We start from the raw sequence: 26,073 nt of genomic DNA, 5'->3' as shown, positions 1-26,073 counted from the left end.
TCAATCATACCAAGTTTGGAAAATGCTTTGCTATTACTTGGGGGAAAAAATAATTTAAAGTCACATGCCTAACACAAATTTTGTATTTTTTATACTTACGAAGATACCATACAATTCCTAATAGGTGAATAAATAATAGTTAATTTTGATATATTTAGAAGCTATGTGATGTTAAATATACAATAGACAATACTGGACACATCCATATTCTCCTGTACAAAACTGAGAGACATGATGACAGTGGAGCAAATTGACAGGCAACAAATTAGGAACTACAAAAGTTGCATGTTAAAATTGATAGAAATAATGGAACTAAATAATCTTTTTTGGTTAGTTCGACTACTAAAGTTTAATGTTAATATTGATAGCAATAATGAAACTCAATAATGATTTTGGTTTTGTCCAAATCCTTGGCTGAATGGTCAGCACTGAGGCCTTCGGTACAGAGGCTCCCAGATTCAATTCCCGGCCAAAGCCGGCATTTTAATCACATCTAATTAATTCTTCTGGCTCTAGGACTGGGTGTTTTTGTTCCAAAACGTTTCTCTTCATATGACAACACACTACACTACCAACCACCACAGAAACCTTCAATAGAGATTACTAAACCTCAGATTTTTAGGTGCTCAAATGTTATTTTAGGTGCCTAACATAGACTCTCAAATATGAAAAAATAGGTTGTAAAATATGTTTAGGAGCTTCATTTTTAACCAACTTAGTGACAAAAATACAAATGATAGGAATATAGGCAAATATACATTCTAACATCAATTTAGTTCCTGCTTTCTTGTAAATGTCATTTAAATCACTTCCACATTTTGTAACCCATTGATCACACCTACAATGAGAGAACACAACATATTAAAATCTAACCTATAAGTGCAACCTGTAGGCTATCATCTACTTTTGATTTATATAATTAATCTAAGATAAGAATACTTGTTGACAACTAAATGTTAAACCTAATGTGATGTGTACACTAATATTTAACAATATCGGAACTTACAGTGTTCTGTCTTGAGGAAAGCGGAAGAAAGATTTTGATAGCTGCACAAGTTCCAAGTTACTGCAGCTAAAAAATGCACAAACCTTACCAGACATGCTTCAATGCTTGTCTCATTGTAATTGCAAAACCTTTGTCCCCGGATAAATTAAATATTCATGAAAATCATCATCTTAATTCAAATCCAAGAAGAAAATTTGACACTAAATCAGCTGATCGGTATCACTACTACACTCCTCCATCTTCACGCCCAGAAAGCTAGGTGTGCTGGCAATCAATGTCTTGCAATATCTCGCAAAGTGGCATGTATTCTCTATAATGCATTTGATGTTATTAGCTTTCATTAATACATAATTTGTGTCTTTTGATTAGATTTGAAAGTTCACACACTATGTGCAAAATACTGTAAAATGCCTCATCCATAAGATGTATTTCCTCCAGCTTACTAAAGCATGGTTCATAACCACTCTTCTTTCCTTGGTCAGTCTATAATTTCATTAAAATCTTACTTGCAGGTTGTTTACAAAGTGACCCCTCAGCTGCCAGTCAATTGTGAACATGTTGCAGGCCTCTTCAGCATACACTACATATGTACATACAGAGCACTTCATCATAAACTTTAATTTCCAAGATCACTGTAGATATTGGACACTGAACCTGATTTTGCGCTGTTGGTTATTTCTTAATAGCTCCTCTTAAGAGCAGAAGCCACAATCATGAGGAAGGTGTTCAGTCTTATTACAGTGACAGTTATAGATATTTATTTATTTATTTATTTATTTAATAAATGTGCCACCAACAGAGACACGCTCCAATTATAGGTGGCTTTTACAAATTATTTGAACACATAACATAGAAATACCAAAAAGAAGAAAATGTGAAAACCCTATGTAAATGAGATGATAATGTTCTGTATGAAATGGATGAAACAATATCTCATATACAGAAGCCTTTTAATAAATCAAACAAAAAAACTGTAACAAAATCATGTAAATATTATACATATAAACAAATCTCTTCGACGAGAAAAATTCTTTTAATGTATTTACATATGTGTCATATTCATAAGCAAAGTCAAGATCTATATGATACTTATTAAGTTATTGTATGTTTCACACATATTGATAAACGGAGAGTGCTTAAAAAATACAGTTTTGAAGTGGAGTAATAAACATTTGCCGAAATCTTAAATTTCCTTTTCTAACATTAAAGCATAACTCGTGAAGCAAACAATTATCGTCAATTAATGCATAAACCATCTTATAGAGATAAATTTGTTGAGCTATTACACACCTACTGGCTAGCGATACATATTTAAATTCATTCAACAAAAATCCATATGAAACATAATTTCTAAAGGGGAATATCTTATATTTTTTATAATAAATATATCTTAAAAAACGTTTCTGCACCCTTTCAATTTGATTTTGATCAGATTTATAACATGGAGACCAAATTATACATGAATACTCAAGTTTTGATCAGACAAAACTATTGAATAATAAGGAGAGTGCATACGTGTTAGAAAAATCTCCTATAGGAATTTCCTATAGGAATCATTAACCACTGTATTAATGTATTAATATGCTCCTTGAAAGATAAATTTCTTATAACAATTACCCGTGAGTCATTAACAGAGTGAACAACTTTGAGTTCTTCATTATTAACTTTATATGTATAATTCAATGTATTTTTCGTATTTGAAATCTGATGGAAACAGCATTTATTTATTTATATTAAGTTGCAAACAGTTTTCAATACTCCATGCGTATAAGTAATCCAAATCATAATATGATTATAATATAATTTCAACATATCATCAACATTTTTATCTCTTTACAAAGTTTGACATCGTCAGCATATAATAAACACTGAGAAAACCTAATTCTAGTGGGCAAATCATTAATATATAAAATAAAGAATCAAGGGCCAAGGTTAGACCCTTGTGATACACCAGAAGTAACATTGTATGCGAAAGACTCATTTTGATGATAGTAAACATATTGTTTCCGTGCACTAAGATGCAAGCAGTTTTAACCAAGGAAGGGTCAGACCAAAGCATGACAATTTTTCATTAAAATGCCGTGATCTAATTTGTCGAAGGCTTTGGAAAAATCTGTGTATATTACGTCGACCTGTCCTTGATTATTCAAAACGGCATACGCATATTGTATAAATTTTAATAGATTAGTCGTAGTTGATCTACCTGGCATAAAACCATGCTGATTGATATGTATACCGACCCTCAGATGATTAAATATACGCGTGTACATTATTTGCTCAAATACTTTAGCCGGTGCACACAAAATACAAACAGGGCGATAGTTTTCAATATTTTTACTGTCCCCACATTTAAAAACTGGACACACTTTCGCTATCTTCCATACTTTTGGAAAGGTTTGAGTTTTTACCACAATGTTATATAAGGCTCGTAAGGGAAAATCCAACACATTCGAACATGCTTTCAGTACGTACGGCGGTATTCCATCACCACCACATGACCTTTTAGGTTTTAATTTTTTAATAGCTAACATATATTCCTTTTCATCCCCTAATTCTAAAGATAACGGATAATTAACATATACATCAGATGAATCAGGAATATCATAGGTTGGTGGAGGTTTCGAATACACCGATCCAAAAAACGTTGCAAAGCCATCAGCTATACTTTTATTATTATTAACATTTATTCCCACTCAGAATATTATATACAACGATAACATTATGGCATTAGTCCATACAGCTATAGTCTACAGATAATATACAATGATCTGAAGAGTCTATAAGGGGTGAAATACCTATAGTAAAGCATCAGCAGAAATAAACACAGGATACTGGTATAGTTTCACTTCAACAAACAATAATCCTATATAACCTCATTGTAATCCACAAGATAATTTTCTGCCAGGCTGAGTGGCTGAAGATGGTTGAGGTGCTCCCCTTCTGACCCCAACTTGGCAGGTTCAAATACATCAGCCTCCTGTCGGTACATTTACTAGCACATAAAAGAACTCCTGCCAGACAAAATTATGGCAACTTTGCATCTCCGAAAACCATAAAAGTAGTTAGTGGGACATAAATGAAATATTATTATTATTATTATTCCTCCAGGTTACTAAAGCATGGTCTACGATTTCTCTTCTTCCTTTGGCCAGTGCATCATTTCATTAAAATCTTACTGTTGGATTGCTTCCAAATTGATCCTCAGCTGCCAGTCAATTGTGAACAAGTTTACTGGGGTCTTTTTTAAAAAATTTTGTTTTGTTTTACAATTTGCTTTATGTCACACCGATGCAGATAGGTCCTATGGCGATAATAGGATAGGAAAAGGCTAGGAGTGGGAAGGAAGTGGCCATGCACTTAAGGTAGAGCCCCAGCATTTGCCTGTTGTGAAAATGGAAAACCACGGAAAACCATCTTCATGGCTGCCAGCAGTGGGGTTCGAGCCCGCTATTTCCCGAATGCACGACCCTAACCGCAGGGCCACTTGCTTGGTACTGAGCTCTTCAGCAGACACTACAATTACATGCAGAACACTTCATTGTAAACTACAATTTCAGAGATTGTTGTACATATTGGATGCTTTTTCTGATTCTGCTCCTCTTAAGAGCAGAAGCCAAGATCATAAGGAAGGTTTTCAAGCTCATTGCAATAACAGGATAGATATACTTAAACCCACTGGGAACATTACATACAATGACAACATTATGACATTAGTCCACAAACACAAGGAACCTTTACTGACAGAAACCCAGCTCATTTGATTTCAGCCTCATTGATTTTCAAAGAAATTTTGCAGTTAAAATGCATGCCCTGACAAAATCGTGGGGTTGAGAATATATTTTGCAAGTCTAGGATAGAGAGGATTTTTTTATTTTTTTGTTGAAGATCCAACTAGCTTTTATGTTACTGTATGGCTCAGTGCAAAGAAATTAATTCCAAACATAAAATCTCTTAGTAAGCATTAGACAAACCATGAAATCACGAAAAAATGTTCAAAACTCAACACATTTTATTAAGTAATATTTAAATTAAGGAAAGTTAAAAAATCCCATTTTCAGGGAAAGCAGTGATCTTCAATAATCAACATGAGTGGCTGGGGTAATAACCATTCTCAGATTCAAACCAGAAAGGTTACAACCATACTAAACACTGAAAAACTCACCGAAATGAATATTCTTGTTATTGGCTATCATGTGATAAGACTATTTCAGATCAATTAAAGTACTTTAAATATCAGTCCACGATTGCCTCATCGTAATAAAACTTGCTATGGATGACCTGAATATAATCTTTGCTTACGCACCTCATGCTAGTTGTGATAAAACCTCCAAACAGGAATTCTGAGAGAACTATGACCATATGCAGTAACAGCTGGCACCCTACAAGCTTTGGGTGACCTCAATGGTAATGTTGGAGAGATTGCCAAAGACTTTCCTCAATGCTATGGATGTTTTGGACTAGGAGAAAGAAATGACCAAGGGGAGACAATTCTCCAACTGTCTTTGTCATATAATCTGGCAATAGTCAATACTTGTTTCCAGAAGAGGGACGAACACCTTATCACGTACAAAACTCAAACCCATAATGTAACTGTTGGCACACAGATTGATTATGTCCTTTGCAGCTATGACCTGCTAATACAATTTGTTGACTGCAAAGTCATACTGGGAGAACCTCTCACATCACAGCATAGGCTTCTTGTTGGTTAGATAAAGCTCAGACGTCTTTTACGCTTCATACCAAATATATGTGTACAAAAGACCAAATGGTTCAAGGTACAAGAGACTGTCACATCTCAGCCTATTATTGATGACATCAAGGCATACATTACCCAGGATATAGAAGACTGCACCACCGCAGACTGCCAATGGAAAAGATTTCAAAGTCACTGCACAAGGCAAAAGGAGCATGATCAGCAAATGCATGTAATGGAAATGCAGATGCTGCGATGATCAGCAGGTACCACCCTCATGGACCAAGTGCGCAATGAGCATATACGAGGATCATTTAATACGATCCCTATCAGTGAGAAACTGGAGAAGCAGGAGTTGCGCTGGTACAGACACGTACGTCGAGATGAAGATCGTCCTGTTAAGAGAGCTCTTGCAATCGAGAAACCAAGGAGAGGATGTAGACGTCTGAAAGCAACATGGTGGCGTACAGTCGAAAAGACCTTGAATAAAGGCGGCATTCCGGTGGCGGAGACACCCAACCGTAGGATCAGAAGAGCCGACCCAAAGTGATAATTTGGAGTGTCCATTGTGGGCACACATACGGCCAGGAAAGAAGAAGAAGAAACACGTAGTAAACCATACCTTACATGGGGAAAATATTGAACTGATTATCTTCAACATAATTTTTCCAATGTTTTTTCTGTCATAAAATCATTTGCAGAGGTTATGGTAAATTGCATTTACTCGCATTAACTTAATAAAAATTCTAGCAATGTACATAAAAACATATTAGGAATATAGTAGTAGTAGTAGTAGTAGTAATAATTGTACTGGGAGGTACACCTCAACGCCGCGCGTTTAAAATTAGCGCCTAAATGAGCTCCTCTATCGGACTAAAGTGGAAACTACTACAACAGGAACTTAGAACTTTAATCAGAAGATGTCACCACCGAAATATTATGTAATTTTGTTATTGTGCAGTTTCCTAACCTGAGTGAATTTCTCCTTGCTTTGTTTCCCATTCATCAAGAAGTTTGGACATTTTTTCACAGATGACACTATCAAAAGACTATGATCATGCACCCTGGTGCAAAGTGAAAGAACTTACAATTTAAAGAAGTTTTGTATTTCTAGGTTTTTGTAATTGATTGATGTTCATTTATTTTTGGGTTGGCAATATTTCCTTTTTATTTCCGCCAGTTTTGAATCTAACCGATCACTAATTTCTGTAATTAATTTTCTACCTATCACAGGCTAATCACTCAATTCTGAGTGTTACTTTTGAATTCTACCAATAAAATTGTGGGGGTGTGGCTAGTTTATTTTTTTTTTTTTTTTGCTAGGGGCTTTACGTCGCACCGACACAGATAGGTCTTATGGCGACGATGGGATGGGAAAGGCCTAGGAGTTGGAAGGAAGCGGCCGTGGCCTTAATTAAGGTACAGCCCCAGCATTTGCCTGGTGTGAAAATGGGAAACCACGGAAAACCATCTTCAGGGCTGCCGATAGTGGGATTCGAACCTACTATCTCCCGGATGCAAGCTCACAGCCGCGCGCCTCTACGCGCACGGCCAACTCGCTGTGGCTAGTTTAGTCTTGAATGATCTCGAACCTTCCCTGAGGGTTTATAAACTGCGGCTTTTCATGTTTCTTGGCCAATTGATCGTCGTCTATCTGAGTGTGTGTGTTAAGCAGGAGGTGGGCGGCCTCTTTCGACGGCAGCAGATCATCTACAAGGTAATGGTCACATAACTATTTTTTCTTGCTACCTCCGCAGTTTAACCTGAGGGAAAGGTCCGACTCTTTAGTTATGTAACTTTCTTCCGGCTAATGTAAAAACTTCATAAAACCTTTAACTGTAAACCGGGGATAGAGAGTGAAGTACCCTCTCGAACTCCCCTTCATCTTGGTTTGGGGTTACTACATTTTTCTCCAACTGTTTTTCCCACTTTAATTAAAGTAATTTCCATGTGAGTCACCTCAGTAGTTTGGGAATAGCTCCTGTTTCATCGGCCTAGAGCCCTTTAGGTTTTTGAATTGCTCATTACCTTGGAGCGCAGTGTGCATCCATTCACCTTGTGTTTGGGCCAGCTATTTAACTCGTTCTTTTCTTCCATGAAGGCCCTGTAGGTTGAGTAAATACCCCTGTACAAATCATTTTCAAATTGTAAGTTGTGCCTTGAGAGGCCAGTTATTGTAATTTTGTGTTGCCTTGAGTAGGCTTGGAAACCGGAGAGCCTGTTAGCTCTTTTTCAAGTTTTGTAATTGTAAAGAGTGCCTCTGGAAGGCTAGATATTGTAATTTTAGGACCAAGTGCTCTTTGAATTAGGGGATTTCTGCCCTTAACTAAAGTTGTTCTCTTTTGTTTAAATCGTAAATTTGAGCTGGGAGCTCTGGAAATGGTAAATTTACAGACTTCAAGCCCAGGACCTGTAAAGTTCACTAATCTTATATTTTCCTTGACTTGTTTTAAGACTGTCATTGTACCAGATGCTTCATTAGTATGAAAAATTGTTAAGTTTGAAGTTCTGAAAATATAACCTTCAGTTAAGTTTTAAATTAATTTTGATATTGTAGTTAGACCCATTCAAGCCCGCACCTTCTTTCACCTCTTTCCGCTCCACGGGTAACCCCGTAAAAATGATAACAATAATAATAATAATAGTAATAATAATAATATACTCCGCCCGCAGAACCTACTGGGTGGATTGAGTAGCTCAGTAGTTGCTGTTGCCGGTCCCAAGCCCGAGAAAGGAAGGAGGGTTGGCTCAGTCCCATAAAATGACAGCCAAAGAACATCTTGAGGCAACCTTTAAGGCTCAATACCTTAGTTGTAACAATGAGGTTACCTTCCACCTATTAGCATGATGTCATTTTTCAATGATGCACCTACCCCAGGCACTAGTAGACATACTAGTTTTACTCTGTCATCGGATTCTGGGGGACCGAGAATTTCATGCGGGAATGTATCGGAACTGCCCAAATCTCCTCACCTAAAATGTAAGACTTTCATTGCTAGTCTAAACATCAACACACTTCGGAAAACTGGGAAGTTAAAGCAATTAGGCATGTTAGATCACTTAAACATCCAAATTTTAGCACTTCAAAAAACCAGATACATAGATGAAAATCATTTTGACTCAGGAAATTATAGGATTTACAACGGCAAGGCAGCAATCTCCCTTTATAAGAAGCCATTACAATTTGGCACTGGATTTGCTGTAAGCAGAAACATTATTAACTCAATACTTAACTTTCCTTCACCTTCTGAAAAAATTTCAACATTATCCATTAAATCAGGAAACAAAGCTTATACATTGATTACTGCGAAATGCTCCCACCAGTAACTACAATTGAAAAGTTCCACAAATGATGGAAGACTTCTCGGAATTGCTAGAAGAAACTACAGCCACAATTCGAAAACACACAAAAATTCTATTGGGAGATTTTAATGCCCAAATTGGTAGAGGAAAGATATTCAGGTCCATTGTAGGACTATACCCAGCGCACAATACGATTTGTAAAACTGGAGAAAGATTAATTGATTTTTACAAAAATTCTGATCTCAAATTAATGTTAACACATTTCTGGGCTCTTCCACACAAGAAAAAACCTGGAGATCCCTACATTTTCACTTGGAAGAATTTCAAATAGATTATGCAGCTATCTCCAAGAACAAGCAAAAAGAAATTATGAATGTTAATTTTTTTTTGGTGCTTGCTTTATTCGCACCAACACAGATAGGTCTTATGGAGATGATAGGATAGGAAAGGCCCAGGAATGGGAAGGAAGCAGTCGTGGCCTTAAGGTACAGCCCCAGCATTTGCCTGGTGTGAAAATGATAAACCAAGGAAAACCATCTTCAGGGCTGCCAACAGTGGGGTTCGAACCCACTATCTCCCAGATGCAAGCTCACAGCTGCACACCCCGAACTGTACTGCCAACTCGCCTGGTGTTAACACTTTGACCACTACCTATCCTTAATCAAGGTAAAATTTCAAACGAATAGGTCCAAACCAAGATTTAACAAAAACCCTGCATGTCGATCCGGAATTTCTTCAACAGAATACCAGTACTTTCATTGAAAGTATTCATACTCACAATCCTTCGAACTGGGTAGAACTCAAAGATATACTTTTGAAGGCTTCTCAATATATTGGCACACCACCCAGGAAACGCAAACATAGGTGGTGGAATGAAACCTGTGATAAGGCCATAAACTTTAGAATTAAAGCCTGGTAAAAATGGAATTCTCATAAAACAGAACTAACCTGGTAGGAATTCACCTAAATACAGAAACAAACATAAAAAATCATCAGGTCTGCAAAATGCAAATATGATCAAATCAAAATTGGCAGAAATTGAACAAGATTTTACAATACACAATACATGTAACTTCTATAAAACTTTCTGAGAAAATAATCAAATTATCAGGCACCTGGTCTTTATTTCAAATGCCCAGAGGGAACATTAGAAATGAATAATCAACAAAATTGCAAACTTCTAGCAGCGTATTTTCAGGATCTTTTGAACTGTGAATCCCCTAAAGACAAACTCACCTTTGAAACACCCTCATCTAATCAAGATTCAGAACATTGGAAGAAGTCAAAGAAATAATCCATGGTCTCAAAAATAAAGCCCCAGGGGAAGATGGCATAATTGTCGAAATGCTGAAGATAGGTGAGAGAGTAGCCTGGAAAATCCACTCTATTCTTGAAAACATCTGCATCACTGAAGAAATCCCTGAAGATTGGAAATGTGTGCTAATCCATCCACAACACAAGAAAGGGGATACAACAAACATCAATAATTATAGAGGAATAAGGTTGATACCAGTTGCTTACAAAATATTTTCCAAAGCCCTGCACACTACACTTGAGAAACAAACAGACCATCTAATTGGTGAATACCAGGCAGGTTACCGAAAAGGAAGATCTTGTATAGAACAAATGCTTAATCTTAAAACTATCCTACAAATATGCAAAACCATAAAAACTATCATTACTTTTGTAGATTTCAAAAAAAAGCATATGACTCTATAGACCATCAAACACTTTTCAATACTCTAGAAGAATTTCAACTGGATAAAAAAAACAAGGGCATTAATCAGACAAACATTAATTGGCAAAACTTACAAAGTTAAGTTCCTAGGCAAAATATCTGAGCCTTTTACTATTAACACTGGGGTCCGTCAAGGAACGGATCATCTCCGTTACCGTTCAATCTCGTTCTTGAGAAAGTAATCAGGACCTGGGAAAAGGAAATTAAAGGAATAACCCTTGGCAGATTACTTAAAGGAAGAATTCACTTGCACCGTCTGGCCATTGCAGATGACAGAGCAATCCTTTCCAATAGCAGGCAAGTTCATTCCACTGAAAGATTACATAAAATTGCCATGAAAGGGGACTTCAAATCTCATTTAAGAAAACTCAATACATGGAAGGAGCTTCACAATACTTAGGTGGACAACCTATGATAACTAAATTCGGCAAAATCTTTCAGGTGAACCAATTCAAATATTCAGGAGAAATTATTGTTCTCAGGTTTAAACTGCAAAGCAAATTAAGAAAGAATTTCCAAATTACAGAAAGCTTACAGGATCACTTGGAACGGGTACAATAAAATATCAATACCTGGGAAAGCAAAACTTGGACACTATAATACAGTAATCAAACCTGAAGCGTTATATGCTTCAGAAACCTTAATCATTGGTGGCAAGTCTCTAACCAAAGACATAGGGAAACAGGAAAGGAAAATTTTTGGCCCAGTTTGTATAGAGGGAATATGGAGGAGAAAATCATCCCAGGAAATATACTCTCATTCTGAAAAAATCTCTCATACTTTTCGGAAAAGACTATTGAAATGTTATGGGCACATTATCAGAATAAACAGTAACAGACTAACTAAAATAATTCTCAACCTGGCCCTTTCATCTAAAACCAAGAACAGCTGGCTTCGTGAAATTGAAACAGACCTCCAGGAAATCAACATCTCGGAAGACATTGTACAGGACAGATGTAAATTCAGAACCAAAATCTACAATCACCAGTTTCAAAACAAACCCAACACCATAGCCACTATAACTTGGACCAAAAAGCAAAGGAAGAAGCTCAGCGAGAGAATGAAGAGATTTTGGTAGCAGAAGAAAGCCAACACATCAGCTAAGCTGGTTCAATCGAGCTTCTAAGTAGGGCATAACAATGTAAAAAAATAATTATAAGCAAAGATCGTCATAAATTGAATTTACTTATTACTTATAGTTTACCGTACGGTAGTAAACATAAAAGCTGCCCACTTCCTTGCAATATTTCTCTTAATCTCCTCATACCCTGCCATTTTATTAATTTTATTGTGGTACTCTACAGAGGCCAGTGAATATAGGCAGGGACATGCCTCATACTTAGCAATTCATACACACACAACATCCCTCTGTCATAATGACAAAGCCAAATTTGTTGTTTTGATTCCCATTCCTGGCAATCCCAGCATGCCTAACAGCCTAGCACACACAGTTAATACTCTAATTCCATTGGTAAATTCTGTCCAAGACTTGGCAATTCTTTGATTAATTAGAACATGTTCTGATTCACTTCCAAGACTTTTGAAGACTTCTCAAGTATTGCAAGTGATCTGACAAATAAATCTATATTTTTTTGTTTTTTTACAAGCTGCTTTACGTCACACCAACACAGATATCTCTTATGATGACGATGGGGTAGGAAAGGGCTACGGGTGAGAAGAAAGCAGCCATGGCCTTAATTAAGGTACAGCGCCAGCATTTGCCTGACGTGAAAATGGGGAAAACACGGAAAACCATCTGCATGCCTGCCGACAGTGGGGTTCGAACCTCCACAGCTGCGTGCCCCTAACTGCACGGCTAACTCACTCGATAAAAATAAACTTGTAAAGTATTGTAAATTCTTGTGGAGTCTTGTATTTGACAAAAATTTGATCGCGTACAACAGGCTTCAGGTATTTCAATTCACTGGCTCCTCCCTACTTGTCACGGTCCATGTATCAACTGCACAGGTCAATATGGATGCATAATACATTTTGTACATTATTTCTTTAGACTTCCTTATTCAAGACAAGGTTTCTTACACTCTGGTAGAATTCATTGCCCTGTTGCACCTCTTGCTAATCTCCATATCCAGCCTTGTACTCTGCATTAACTCACTCCCTAGGTATTTGAAACTGTCAACAATTTCAAGGCTTTGACCACCAATTTTCACAATGCTTTTCCCTTGCCTCTCTCCTCCCGATATCACCATTGCCTTCCTTTTCTTTTTGCTGATTTTCACACCATATTTTTCAATTATTTTGTTCAGTGCATCTAGTTGTTCTTGTACTTCATTGTTATTTGTTTCCCAGACCACAATATCGTCTACAAATAGTAATAACTTCATATCCCTATTCCCATATGCTTCTTTTGTCTCCTTTACAAATTTGTCTACAACCATTAGAAACAAAGAAAGGGACAAAAGGAAGGTGAATATCAGGCAAGAGGAAAGATGCTTCCTTTATGCTTGCCACAGATCCACCAATCCACCCCTAGAAGTATTCTTACTTATTTACAAAAATAAAACCTACACTAGGTCAATCTCTGAAATGTGATCATTTCCTGTGTTCTTATTGACTGCAGGGCAGGTCCTACTGTCTCCCATAGAGATTGCTTCATGTGTAACTCACTACTACCATATCCTATCAAAATAATGAAACCGTGGAGTTTGAAATGTCATAGCCAGTTGCTTTACGTCGCACCGACACAGATAGGTCTTATGGCGACAATGGGACAGGTAATGGCTAGGAGTGGGAAGGAAGCGGCCGTGGCCTTAATTAAGGTACAGCCCCAGCATTTGCCTGGTGTGAAAATGGGAAACCACGGAAAACCATTTTCAGGGCTGCCGATAGTGGGGTTCGAACCTACTATCTCCCGAATACTGGATACTGGCCGCAATTAAGCGACATGTCATAGCAAGTGCTGGATGTAGTTGCAGTATCTGCAATGTAACTATCCAATGATCTTGTCACTAACCAATATTGTCACAGGCGATACAAGAGTCCCGTGGACCATTTTGTGACTAACCTGGGAGTTAACGCCTCCAGACCCCCTTTGCTTGCCCCCAGCCCAATAATCTTGTCACTAGCCGGACCTAACCAATCCAGTCCAATGATCTTGTCACTAGCTGGACAAAAACCACTCCAGATCAACGGTCCTGTTACTAGGTGGACACATTTCATATTCTACCATGTTCTTGTCGCTAGCCAATGGTGCTGAGACTACTGTAAGCTAAGTTCCTAAGTCGGCAGCCTTATGTACTGCACTATAATACAGTGAGAACCATGCCGTGTTGAATTTCTTAACCTCTTACTTCTCTCACTCTAACTTCTTATGTTGCTAAGAATTTTTGCAGGACAATATTCAAGTATATAAAAGCAATGTCCTGATTATGTGAATTCTGAGAAAAGGAGAAATTCAGTTATGGCTAAAAAAAAAAAAAAAATCCGGCTGTAAAGAAAGCAGAAATCAAAGGTGGAAAAGTGGCAGATATAACACTTTTCAAAGCATAGCTAAAATAATTGATAAATGAGAAAAAGCACAAGACAGAAGAACTGACAATTTGCTACTGGATCTGCATTTTCTTTAATGATTAAACTGATCAGAGAATAATTGCAGCAATTTGTGGGTACATACAAGCTGCACAATGATGACATTACAGAACACAAAGTGCAACAATGAACAGCTTTGAGCTGAGAGCACAGTAGTACTTCTTCACTGTAGAAACGCCAGAGGACAGTGGTCAAATTTCACTAACAATGACAAAAATGTTTCAATCAGTTCAATCCTACAAGTATATATCTTTCTCGTATTGGGGTTGTGTCTCCAATGAAGATTGTGAACACAGATTAAGATAGCTGCATAAGGACATTTTGTTTGTTTTCTGAGGATTTCAAAACATAAGCCTTAGAGTAAATCTGTACTCATTTTTAATTGTAGTCAGTTATTCTTCTATTTCTATTTTTTATTTTAAAAGTTGCTTTATATCACATTGACACAGATAGGTCTTATGGCAACAATGGGATAGGAAAGGGCTAAGAGTGGGAATGAAGTAGCCATGGCCTCAATACAGGTAAAGCCACAGAATTTGCCTGGTATGAGAATGAAACCATAGAAAATCACCTTCAGGGCTACCGACAGTGATGTTCAAACCCACTATCTCCCAAATGCAAGCTCACAGCTATGCGCCTCTAATCGCATGGCCAACTCTTGGTATTCCTCTATTCCACATGACTTGCCTTTGTTCCCAGGATGTAGAAGTTTTGACGTTTCTTCTCATGGTCTTTGAACAACATTTCAAACATTACATTCAACACCATACATCTTAATATTCTTCTCCCTGCAATAATATAACTTCTACATATCTGTTCCCATAATATTCTGTAATAATTACAATGACTCTTTAAAAAAAAACTAGATGTGAATATGTGAATAAACTGTAATACTTACCACTGATTTGGAGGCACATTTCCAATGTAGAGTTTTCTATTTGATTGAGTGACATTCACTACTGAGGGATTTGGACACACACATTTGCAGCGGACATCTTCATATGACTGGCCCTATAAAAATACATAAAACAACAACTGTACGAATGAAATACAATTTCCCAGTCCATTCATTCATCTTTTTCTTATTATAGGCCTACTAGCTGTGTTACTCGTCACTAAAGGGAAGAGATGGATTACCACATCAATCAGATAAAATGCATATAAATTTAGAGCAACTCATGTAAGTGCTGATGAAGGCAAAACGACAGGCTTATTGAAGAACCTCCTGTTAACATTCAATGTTCTGTTTAATATGGTCACTGGGGAAACTTTCTGCTAATAATTAAAGTACAAAAATACACTAATTGAGTAGAGAAAAGAACTACGATGGTAAGTAGGCCTACTGTCAAAATAGGAATTAAAAAAAGCATTAACAACATTCAGCAGTCCACCTTTTTTATTTTTATACAACTGGCTTTATGTCGCACCGACAGGTAGGTCTTATGATGACGCTGCGACAGGAAAGGGCTAGAAGTGTGACAGAAGTGGCCATGGCATTAATTAAGGTACAGCCCCAGCATTTGCCTGGTGTGAAAATGGGGAAACCACGGAAAACGATCTTCAGGGATGCCGACCCACTATCCCCCAAATGCAAGCTTATAGCTACGCGCCTGTAACGGCACAGCCAACTTGCTCGGTACAGTCCATCTTAAGCACTGCTATAATAGAATTTATAGAATATAATATATACATATTTTCATGTACATATTTTATATATATACAAATTTTACAAATTTTGTCATTTCTGTATTTCGTAAACTATTCTTTACCAAACCATACAAAACCTTTTTACTTCCCTTAACATGTTTGTGGGTTACTGTAGTCACGTCCTAGTTCGTGAACCATGGGCAACGGCTGAGTGGCCTAGTAAGTGGTCCTGAGAGTCGGGATACCAGTTGCTATGGAATGGGAGTGGGCATCTCGGACATATTCTGAGTCATGGCCCTCCTTGTGCTCAGGCGGCTAGGACTATACAATTCACCGGTGGTCCATAACCCGTTAGAGGAGAGATCCTCACTTGGACTATGTGCAAGTAGGGCAGCATCCTGCTTCATGAATTAACCGAGCTCAGAACACTTTAAGCAAGCCTCGGACCTATGGGAGTAACGGAGTCCCACTCCCATTTGACAGGCGAGGGACTCCTTGGAAACAACTTGGCGAACGAAATGGAATTCGATGGGGAGCTATCAATATTAATGGGGCTTATGGAAGAAAGAAGGTAGAACTGGCTGAGTCAGCAAAGAGGATGCATCTGGATGTGCTAGGAGTAAGTGATATTCGGGTAAGGGGAGATAACGAGGAAGAGATAGGAGATTATAAAGTGTACTTGACGGGTGTTAGAAAGGGAAGGGCAGAGTCTGGGGTAGGGCTCTTTATCAGGAATACCATTGCACGCAACATAGTTTCTGTTAGGCACGTAAATGAGCGAATGATGTGGGCAGATTTGTCAGTGGGAGGAATTAGGACAAGAATTGTGTCTGTGTATTCACCATGTGAGGGTGCAGATGAGGATGAAGTTGACAAGTTTTATGAAGCATTGAGTGACATCGTGGTCAGGGTGAACACCAAGGATAGAATAGTGCTAATGGGCGATTTCAATGCGAGAGTTGGGAATAGAACTGAAGGATACGAAAGGGTGATTGGTAAATGTGGGGAAGATATGGAAGCTAATGGGAATGGGAAGCGTTTGCTGGACTTCTGTACTAGTATGGGTTTAGCTGTTACGAATACATTCTTCAAGCATAAGGCTATTCACCGCTACACATGGGAGGCTAGGGGCACCAGATCCATAATAAGACTATATCTTAACGAACTTTGAATTCAGGAAATCTGTTAGGAATGTACGAGTTTTTCGCAGATTTTTCGATGATACAGAACACTATCTGATCTGTAGTGAAGTAAGTATCTCTAGGCCTAGGGTAGAGAAAGTGAAATCTGTCTGCAAACAAATAAGAGTAGAAAATCTCCAGGACGAGGAAATTAGACAGAAGTACATGGATATGATTAGTGAGAAGTTTCGAACAGTAGACAGTAAGCAGGTTCAGGATATAGAAAGTGAATGGGTGGCATACAGGGATGCTGTAGTAGAAACAGCAAGGGAATGCCTAGGAACAACTGTGTGTAAAGATGGGAAAAGGCGAACATCTTGGTGGAATGATGAAGTGAGAGCAGCCTGTAAACGTAAAAAGAAGGCTTATCAGAAATGGCTCCAAACAAGGGCCGAGGCAGACAGGGATTTGTACGTAAATGAAAGAAACAGAGCGAAACAAATAGTTGTTGAATCGAAAAAGAAGTCGTGGGAAGATTTTGGTAATAACCTGGAAAGGCTAGGTCAAGCAGCAGTGAAACCTTTCTCGACAGTAATAAAGAATCTTAGGAAGAGAAGGAAAAAGGAAATGAACAGTGTTTTGAGTAATTCAGGTGAACTCATAATAGATCCGAGGGAATCACTGGAGAGGTGGAGGGAATATTTTGAACATCTTCTCAATGTAAAAGGAAATCATCCTGGTGGTGTTGCAAACAGTCAAGCTCATGGGGAGAAGGAAAATGATGTTGGTGAAATTATGCTTGAGGAAGTGGAAAGGATAGTAAATAAACTCCATTGTCATAAGGCAGCAGGAATAGATGAAATTAGACCTGAAATGGTGAAGTATAGTGGGAAGGCAGGGATGAAATGGCTTCATAGAGTAGTAAAATTAGCGTGGAGTGTTGGTAAGGTACCCTCAGATTGGACAAAAGCAGTAATTGCACCTATCTATAAGCAAGGGAACAGGAAGGATTGCAACAACTATCGAGGTATCTCATTGATTAGTATACCAGGCAAAGTATTCACTGGCATCTTGGAAGGGAGGGTGCGATCAGTCGTTGAGAGGAAGTTGGATGAAAACCAGTGTGGTTTCAGACCACAGAAAGGCTGTCAGGATCAGATTTTCAGTATGCGCCAGGTAATTGAAAAATACTACGAGAAAAATAGACACTTGTGTTTATACTTCGTAGATCTAGAGAAAGCATATGACAGGGTACCGAGGGAAAAGGCGTTCGGCATACTGGAGGACTACGGAATTAAAGGTAGAGTATTAAAATCAATCAAAGGCTTTTATTTTGACAGTTGGGCGTCAGTGAGAATTGATGGTAGAATGAGTTCTTGATTCAGGGTACTTACAGGGGTTAGACAAGGCAGTAATCTTTCACCTTTGCTGTTGGCAGTTTACATGGATCATCTGCTGAAAGGTATAAAATGGCAGGGAGGGATTCAGTTAGGTGGAAATGTAGTAAGCAGTTTGGCCTATGCTGACGACTTGGTCTTAATGGCAGACTGTGCCGAAAGCCTGCAATCTAATATCTAATATCCTGGAACTTGAAAATAGGTGCAATGAGTATGGTATGAAAATTAGCCTCTCGAAGACTAAATTGATGTCAGTAGGTAAGCAATTCAACAGAATTGAATGTCAGAATGGTGATACAAAGCTAGAACAGGTCGATAATTTCAAGTATTTAGGTTGTGTGTTCTCCCAGGATGGTAATATAGTGAGATTGAATCAAGGTGTAGTAAAGCTAATGCAGTGAGCTCGATGTTGCGATCAGCAGTATTCTGTAAGAAGGAAGTCAGCTCCCAGACGAAACTATCTTTACATCGGTCTGTTTTCCGACCAACTTTGCTTTACGGGAGCGAAAGCTGGGTGGACTCAGGATATCTTATTCATAAGTTAGAAGTAACAGACATGAAAGTAGCAAGAGTGATTGTTGGTACAAACAGGTGTGAACAATGCCAGGAGGGTACTCGGAATGAGGAAATAAAGGCTAATTTAGGAATGAACTCGATGGATGAAGCTGTACACATAAACTGGCTTCAGTGGTGGGGTCAAGTGAGGCAAATGGAGGAGGATAGGTTACCTAGGAGAATAATGGACTCTGTTATGGAGGGTAAGAGAAGTAGAGGGAGACCAAGACGACGATGGTTAGACTCGGTTTCTAACGATTTAAAGATAAGAGGTATAGAACTAAATGAAGCCACAACACTAGTTGCAAATCGAGGATTGTTTAGACGTTTAGTAAATTCTCAGAGGCTTGCAGACTGAACGCTGAAAGGCATAACAGTCTATGATGATAATGTATGTATGTATGTAACGTAAAGACAAATATATATGTAGAATATTAATACAGAATATAATTTATAGAATATAATAGAATTTAAAATCTGTCTGCAAATAACCTCAGCCTGTGTGGATGCGGTTAACTTCCAATAACCAGGGGAACCTGATCTCTAGAGAGCGCGTCCCCAAGTGGCAGATAGGGGTCCCTACAGTACTTATAGCTGGTTGAAATAACCAATACAATCTACGGACCAACAGGTAGCCCAATTCCTGGGTGCTTTAAAATACTGGGACACCCTCTCTCCACGGATCATAAATATGGATGGCCATTGTCCTGAGTTATGGGTGAAGACCTCAACAGCATCTACGGCGGAGAAGATGGACTTCGGTAGGGTGGAGAGGCAAACCCATAGTGTCTGCACTCCAGAGGAGCGGCTACAAAAGGCGTCTGACTCCATGTTAGGGGCAGCCTAATTTGAACCTGGCAGAAGGTAATAAAATACCTTCAGGAGTGGCGAACCCATCGTACAAACAACCTATAAAATGAGTGCGAGTGAATCGAGGCCTCGGAAAATGCTAGGGCATCACCCTGAATTGACGTGCAGTTCCCGGTGCTCTGGGGGAACTGTGAGAACTGAGCTACCAGACATCACAAGAATCGGTATCATCAACGTCATGACCTTGAATGGCAAGGTAGAAGAACTGATAGAGTATATGGAGAAGAAATGATGGGAAGAAGTGAGATAAAATGGAAGGGTAAAGGACAAAAAGAATTGAAGAAAGGGTACAGATTATATTGGAGTGGAGGAATGATGGCACCAAATGGTGTTGGTGTTATAATGAGAAGACCTAGCACAATATGTGGACAAAATTGACCACATCAGTGACAGGATAATCAAAGTTGGACTTCAGAGTGGAATCAAGGATTTTATACAGGTTTATGCACCCAAATCGAGGAATGCAGATGAATGTTTAGAAGAGTTTCTAGAAGAACTGGAAAGCTGTGGTGAAGACAAAGACAATGAATAATAATAATAATAATAATAATAATAATAATAATAATAATAATAATAATAATAATAATAATAATTTCATGTGGCTATTTCTAGCCGAGTGCAGCCCTTGTAAGACAGACCCTCCGATGAGGGTGGGCGGCATCTGCCATGTGTAGGTAACTGCATATTATTGTGGTGGAGGATAGTGTTGTGTGGTGTGTGAGTTGCAGGGATGTTGGGGACAGCACAAACACCCAGCCCCCGGCCACTGGAATTAACCAATGAAGGTTTAAATCCCTGACCCAGCCGGGAATCGAACCCGGGACCCTCTGACACGAAGGCCAGTACGCTGACCATTCAGCCAATGAGTTGGACAAAGAGGTTGTAATAATGCGAGACATGAATGCACACGTTGGGACAGACAGGGAAAAGAAGAGCTAATTGGCCCCTATAGTTATGGAAACCAAGATGAAGGAGGATATTTGGTAATAGTCTTTTGTAGAAGGAATAGATTAATTGTTGGCAATACGTGGGTTAGAAAAAAATAACTCACAAAAAATAATTAAATATGGTTGGGGAGATATAAAGACAAAGACAACGATTGATCTAATTCTCACGGAGGAGAAACATAGACAATTGGAATATGTGACAGCAATGCCAAGAGCAGATTTCGGAGGAGACCATCAAGTGCAGGTGGCCAAATTAAGACTTGGTAAAATAACAAAATTAATAGAAAAAAGGGAAAGAAAAATAAAGGGATGAAAGTTAAAAGAGAAAGAAATAAGGGAAAAGTTTCAAGAGGATCTGAAGAAAGAAATTCCCAAAGATGACGAGAACAGTGTGGAAGAGGAATGGACGTTTCAGAAATGGATTTGTGAAGTGTGCAGTAAACACCTGTGGAAGACTATCAGGGAGGAAAAAGGAAAAGGAGACTCCTTGGTGGAACAGCAGGGTAAAGGAAGCAGTTAAAGAGAAACAAATGGCTTGGAGGAAGTGGATAGGCAGCAATAGTACAGAGAATTGGCAGAAATATACAGAAGAAAAAAAGGTATGTAAGAAAATGGTACAATAAGAGAAATGGAAGAGCTAGAAAAGTTTCACAGAAACTTTACAGAAGGATATAAAGGGAAGTAAAAAGGTTTTGTATGGTTTGGTAAAGAATAGTTTACGAAATAGGGAAGATACAAAGTTTGTAAAAACTGAAATAGAGCAGATATTGACGCAAAGAAATGACATAATAAAAAGACGGGAAGAATACTTCTCAGAATTGCTCACTATTAAATACAGTGAACTGGTGGATGAGAAGGAGCAAGAAGAAACAAAGGGGAAAGAAGAACAAGGAAAGGAGATATCGATGTTAGAAATAGAGGAAGCCATACAAAAGACGAAGAGCGGTAAAGCAGCAGGAGTGGATGAGGTAACTACGGAAATGATAAAAGCAGCAGAACCAATAGGGCTACAGTGGCTGTATACATTACTTAGAATAATCCTGAGGGAAAGAGATCCCAGAAGAGTGGGGAAAGGGTTTAATTATCCTGATATTTAAAAAAGGTGATAAAAAGGAATGTAATAACTACAGAGGGATCACGCTTATTGCAAATGTAGCTAAGATATTTGAAATAGTATTGGAAGGAAGACTGAGGTGGAAGCTAGAAGGAGAAATGGAAGAACAGTATAAGAAAGACAGATCAACGTTTGACCTGATCTTTACATTAAGACATATGGTGGAAAAAAGATGGGAACTTGGAAAAGACATAGTGATGACATTTATTGACATTGATAAGCTTATGACAGTGTGTCCAGACAGTTGGTATGGGACACATTAAGGAAAAAACAAGTTAGAGTGGAAGTGCAAATGATAAAAGCTATGTACAAAATTGTGTTAGTAGTGTGAAGACTATTATAGGAAAAACAAAATGGTTAAAGTTGAAACTGGTCTCCAAAAGGGAAGTTTACTATCCCCCATACTATTCATCATAGTCATGGATGAAATTCATAAGAACATTAAACAGAGATTGGGAAGACAGGCAACAAAAGCCATGTTGTTTGCAGATGATATAGTGATATGGGGTGAGGATGAAACGGAAGTGCAAAAACAAGTAGATGTATGGAATCAAGAGAGAGAAAAATTTGGGATGAAAGTAAGCACAGAGAAAAGTAAAACAATAGTGATGACAATGGGAAGGAAGGAAGGATAAAACTGAATGGTAAAATTCTGGAAGTGGTTAAAAGTTTCAAGTTGATGATGATGATGATGCTTGTTGTTTAAAGGGTCCTAACATCTAAGGTCGTCAGCCCCTAATGGTACGAGATGGACGACATAAGGTGATAATTAAAATGTATCCAATGACTAGAGTTTTAAAAAAATGGTAATGAAGAAAATGATTATGAGATTAAAACAATCAGAGGATCTAATTCTCAATGCCTTATTTTCTAATAAAATAATAGAAAATACAGGTAACAAAGGAATAAGGCACTCCCTGGAAGTACAGATATATATATAAAATTCAAGTTAGAATTTAAAATAACACATTAAAATAAGCAACACGAACTGAAATAAAGTCAATGGGATAGAAGCGCAGTTAACACAAATACACTAGGACAAAGGACATCATTACACATGATAAAAAAGACCACTATCCCTGATAAAATGGATCACGAGGTCTGCTGACTGCTCATCATCTCACAGGATGAGGGAGATTGTACTCGGGAGGTTAAGCCTACGGCACAGATCGACCAGGTCCATACACTCCGTAAGGATGTGAACTGCGGTAAGATGATAACCGCAAGTACATACCGGAGGGGGGTTCTCCTTTCAATAGATGGGAGGGCGTCAGGATACCGTGGCCAATCTGAAGATGACATAATACCACTGCTTCCCTCCGAGAAGCGTGAAGGGAAGTTCTCCATACCTTCGTTTGTTCCTTTTATCACTCTCAGCCTATTTGGAAGTGGAACGCCCTGCCACTCCATCTCCCAATGGGACATAACCAGATGTCTCAGCTGAGTGCAAATACCACTTGCTGGAACCTTGTAAGGCAATGGGGGCAGTGCAACTGCCTCCTTGGCAGCCTTATCTGCTAACTCATTTCCCTCTACACCCATGTAGCTTGGGAGCCACATAAACGTGATTCTGGTGCCGGCATCCGAACACCCGGCCAGCAGGTCCTGGACCCGCTGCACCAGAGGGTGCCGAGGGTAACAGGTATCAATAGACTGTAGCGAGCTCAAGAAGTCAGTACACAGAAGAAAGTGTTGGCGCTCATCGGACAGTGCGTACCGCAGAGCTTCACAGATAGCATAGAGCTCTGCTATGTACACACTACAGGCTTCCAGGAGAGCGAAAAGAAACCTATCATTGTCGACAACGAACGCACAGTCCACCTTCATTTCTGTCTTTGAACCATCCGTGTAAACGACGACTGAACCTGGATACCAGCCAACAATGGACAGGAAGAGCCTCCGATAAATCGAAGGTTCCGTGTTTTACTTCGGGCCAGTGTGCAGATCCAGGATTATTTCAGGTTGTCACACTACCCACGGAGGTACCCCACTTGGTTGTCTGACAAGGCAAGGAACCGAAGGTACGTGAAACAATCTGTGACTGCTATCCAAGTGTATTCCAACCGGCCGCGTCGCTTGAGGACAAGCAGCGTACAGCCAACAGTTTCCATTGTTGAATACGCAAGGATAGCTTGGGTGAAGTGGCATCTGTCGCAAATTTGAAGCATACGCCAGAAGAAGCTGCTGGTGTCTCAGGTGTGATTGTGGCACACCAGATTCAGCAAGCAGGCTAGCTATGGGGCTTGTTCGGAAAGCTCCCGTCGCCAACCTAACCCCGCTGTGGTGGATGCTGTTCAGTTTTGCACGGGCATTTGGTCTTGCTGAGCCATATGCTGCACTGCCGTAGTCTAACCTGGATAAAATATATGCCCTATAGAATCGTAGGAGCACCATGCGATCTGCTTCCCAATTAGTGTTGCTAAGAAACTTCAAGAGATTAAGCCTCTTGGTGCATGCATTTTCAGCTGCCGCAAGTGTGGCTCCCACGATAATTTACTATTGAAAAGAAGCCCAAGAAATTGGTAAGTGTCAACTACAGGAAGAGTGACATTTTTTAAATAAAGTTCAGGATGATGGTGAAGTGTACGTTGCAAACAAAAGTGGACAACAGAGGTCTTTGCGGTGGAAAACCGAAAACCATGTTCGAAGGTCCACTGATCCACTCTCCTAATAGCTTGCTGTAATTGTCACTCTGTGACTGCCATATTACACGAGCTATAGTGCAGAGCAAAGTTGTCCACATATAGCGACAGTATTACTGCTGAACCAGCAGCAGCGACAGTACCATTTATGGCAATTGCGAACAGAGTGACATCAAGAACCGATCCCTGTGGGACTCCATTTTCTTGAACGTGGTATTGCGAATATCTCCTCCATACTCAGACACGAAACAGATGGAGGGATAAAAAATTCGCAATAAATACCGACAAGTTACCTCAGAATCTCCACAGATGAAGGACTGAAAGGATACCATCTCGCCATGTGGTGTCATAGGCCTTTTCTAAGTCAAAGATAACAGAAAACAGCTACCAAATGCTGTTTGCGGAGAAATGCATCCTGCATAGAGCTCTCCAAGCTTACCAAGTGGTCAGTGGTCAATCGAGCGGCTTGAAAACCACACTGCTACTCAGACAAGAGTCCTTGTTTCTCCAGATACCACACAAGTTGGCGATTTACCATCCTCTCAAATAGCATACACAGGCAGTTTGTAAGACAAATAGGTCTGTAACTTCCTACATACTTAGGATCTTTGTCAGGCTTGAGGACAGGAATGACTATGCCCTCTCGCCACTGAGACGGAAAATCACCCTCTATCCACATTCAGTTGAACACATGAAGGAGATATAGTAGACTGTCCTCACTAAGGTGTTTCAACATCTGGTTATGGATATTGTCTGGTCCAGGAGACGTGGCCTTGCAAAGCGCTAAGGCGCTGCGGAATTCCCACTTCATAAAGGGCACGTTATACTCCTCTGAAGCTTGAGTGGCAAAACTGAGGTGATGACGTTCTGCCACCCATTTCAGAGCGAGGAAATCACGATGATAATTCCCGGAGCCTGACACATCCACGAAATTGCTAGCTAGATGGTTAGCAATCGAGAGTGGTTCAGTGACGATACTGCCTGCAATGGAAATTCCCGGTACAGAAGATGAACTCTGGATACCCGAAATACATCGAAGTTTAGTCCACACTTGAGATGGTGTATGTGACGTAATAGACGACACATATCTCTCTCACGAAGCTTTCTTACTTTGGTGAATAAGAACTCGCGCCTTAACGCGGAGTTGTTTAAATGTTACCAAGTTGGCCACAGTAGGTTGCCTATGATAATGTTTATGAGCGCGACGGTGTTCTTTGATAGCTGCTGCAATTTCTTCGTTCCACCAGAAAAGAGTTTTCGGCGAGAAGTCACTGAAAAGCACGGAATGGACTCCTCAGGAGCAGCAAGGATAACTTGTATTATATAAGTTATATCACCGTCTACAGTCCGCCTGGTCTCGTCGTTGAAGTTAGTGAGTGATATGAACGTTGGCCAATCAGCATGTTTAAGAATCCATCGAGGAGGGGCCTCGACGGATTATGTTTCAACAAAGTAAGAATAATGGGAAAATGGTCAATGTCACAGAGAACA

General features: G+C 39.2%; 1 protein-coding gene across 1 annotated transcript in view; it reads right to left on the bottom strand.

Annotated features, from left to right (window-relative positions):
• The window catches only part of LOC136857874 (uncharacterized protein CG1161), a 78,293-nt gene that overhangs the window by 35,557 nt on the left and 16,663 nt on the right, over nucleotides 1-26,073 (bottom strand). The window contains exon 2 of the mRNA XM_067136899.2: nucleotides 15,188-15,300. Coding sequence (XP_066993000.1) covers nucleotides 15,188-15,300 — 113 coding nt within the window. The remainder of the gene's footprint in view (nucleotides 1-15,187; nucleotides 15,301-26,073) is intronic.

This window comes from Anabrus simplex, chromosome 1, assembly GCF_040414725.1.
Source record: "Anabrus simplex isolate iqAnaSimp1 chromosome 1, ASM4041472v1, whole genome shotgun sequence".
NCBI lineage: Eukaryota > Metazoa > Arthropoda > Insecta > Orthoptera > Tettigoniidae > Anabrus > Anabrus simplex.
Note: the sequence above shows the minus strand (reverse complement) of the source record. Positions and strands in the feature narration are given on the sequence as shown.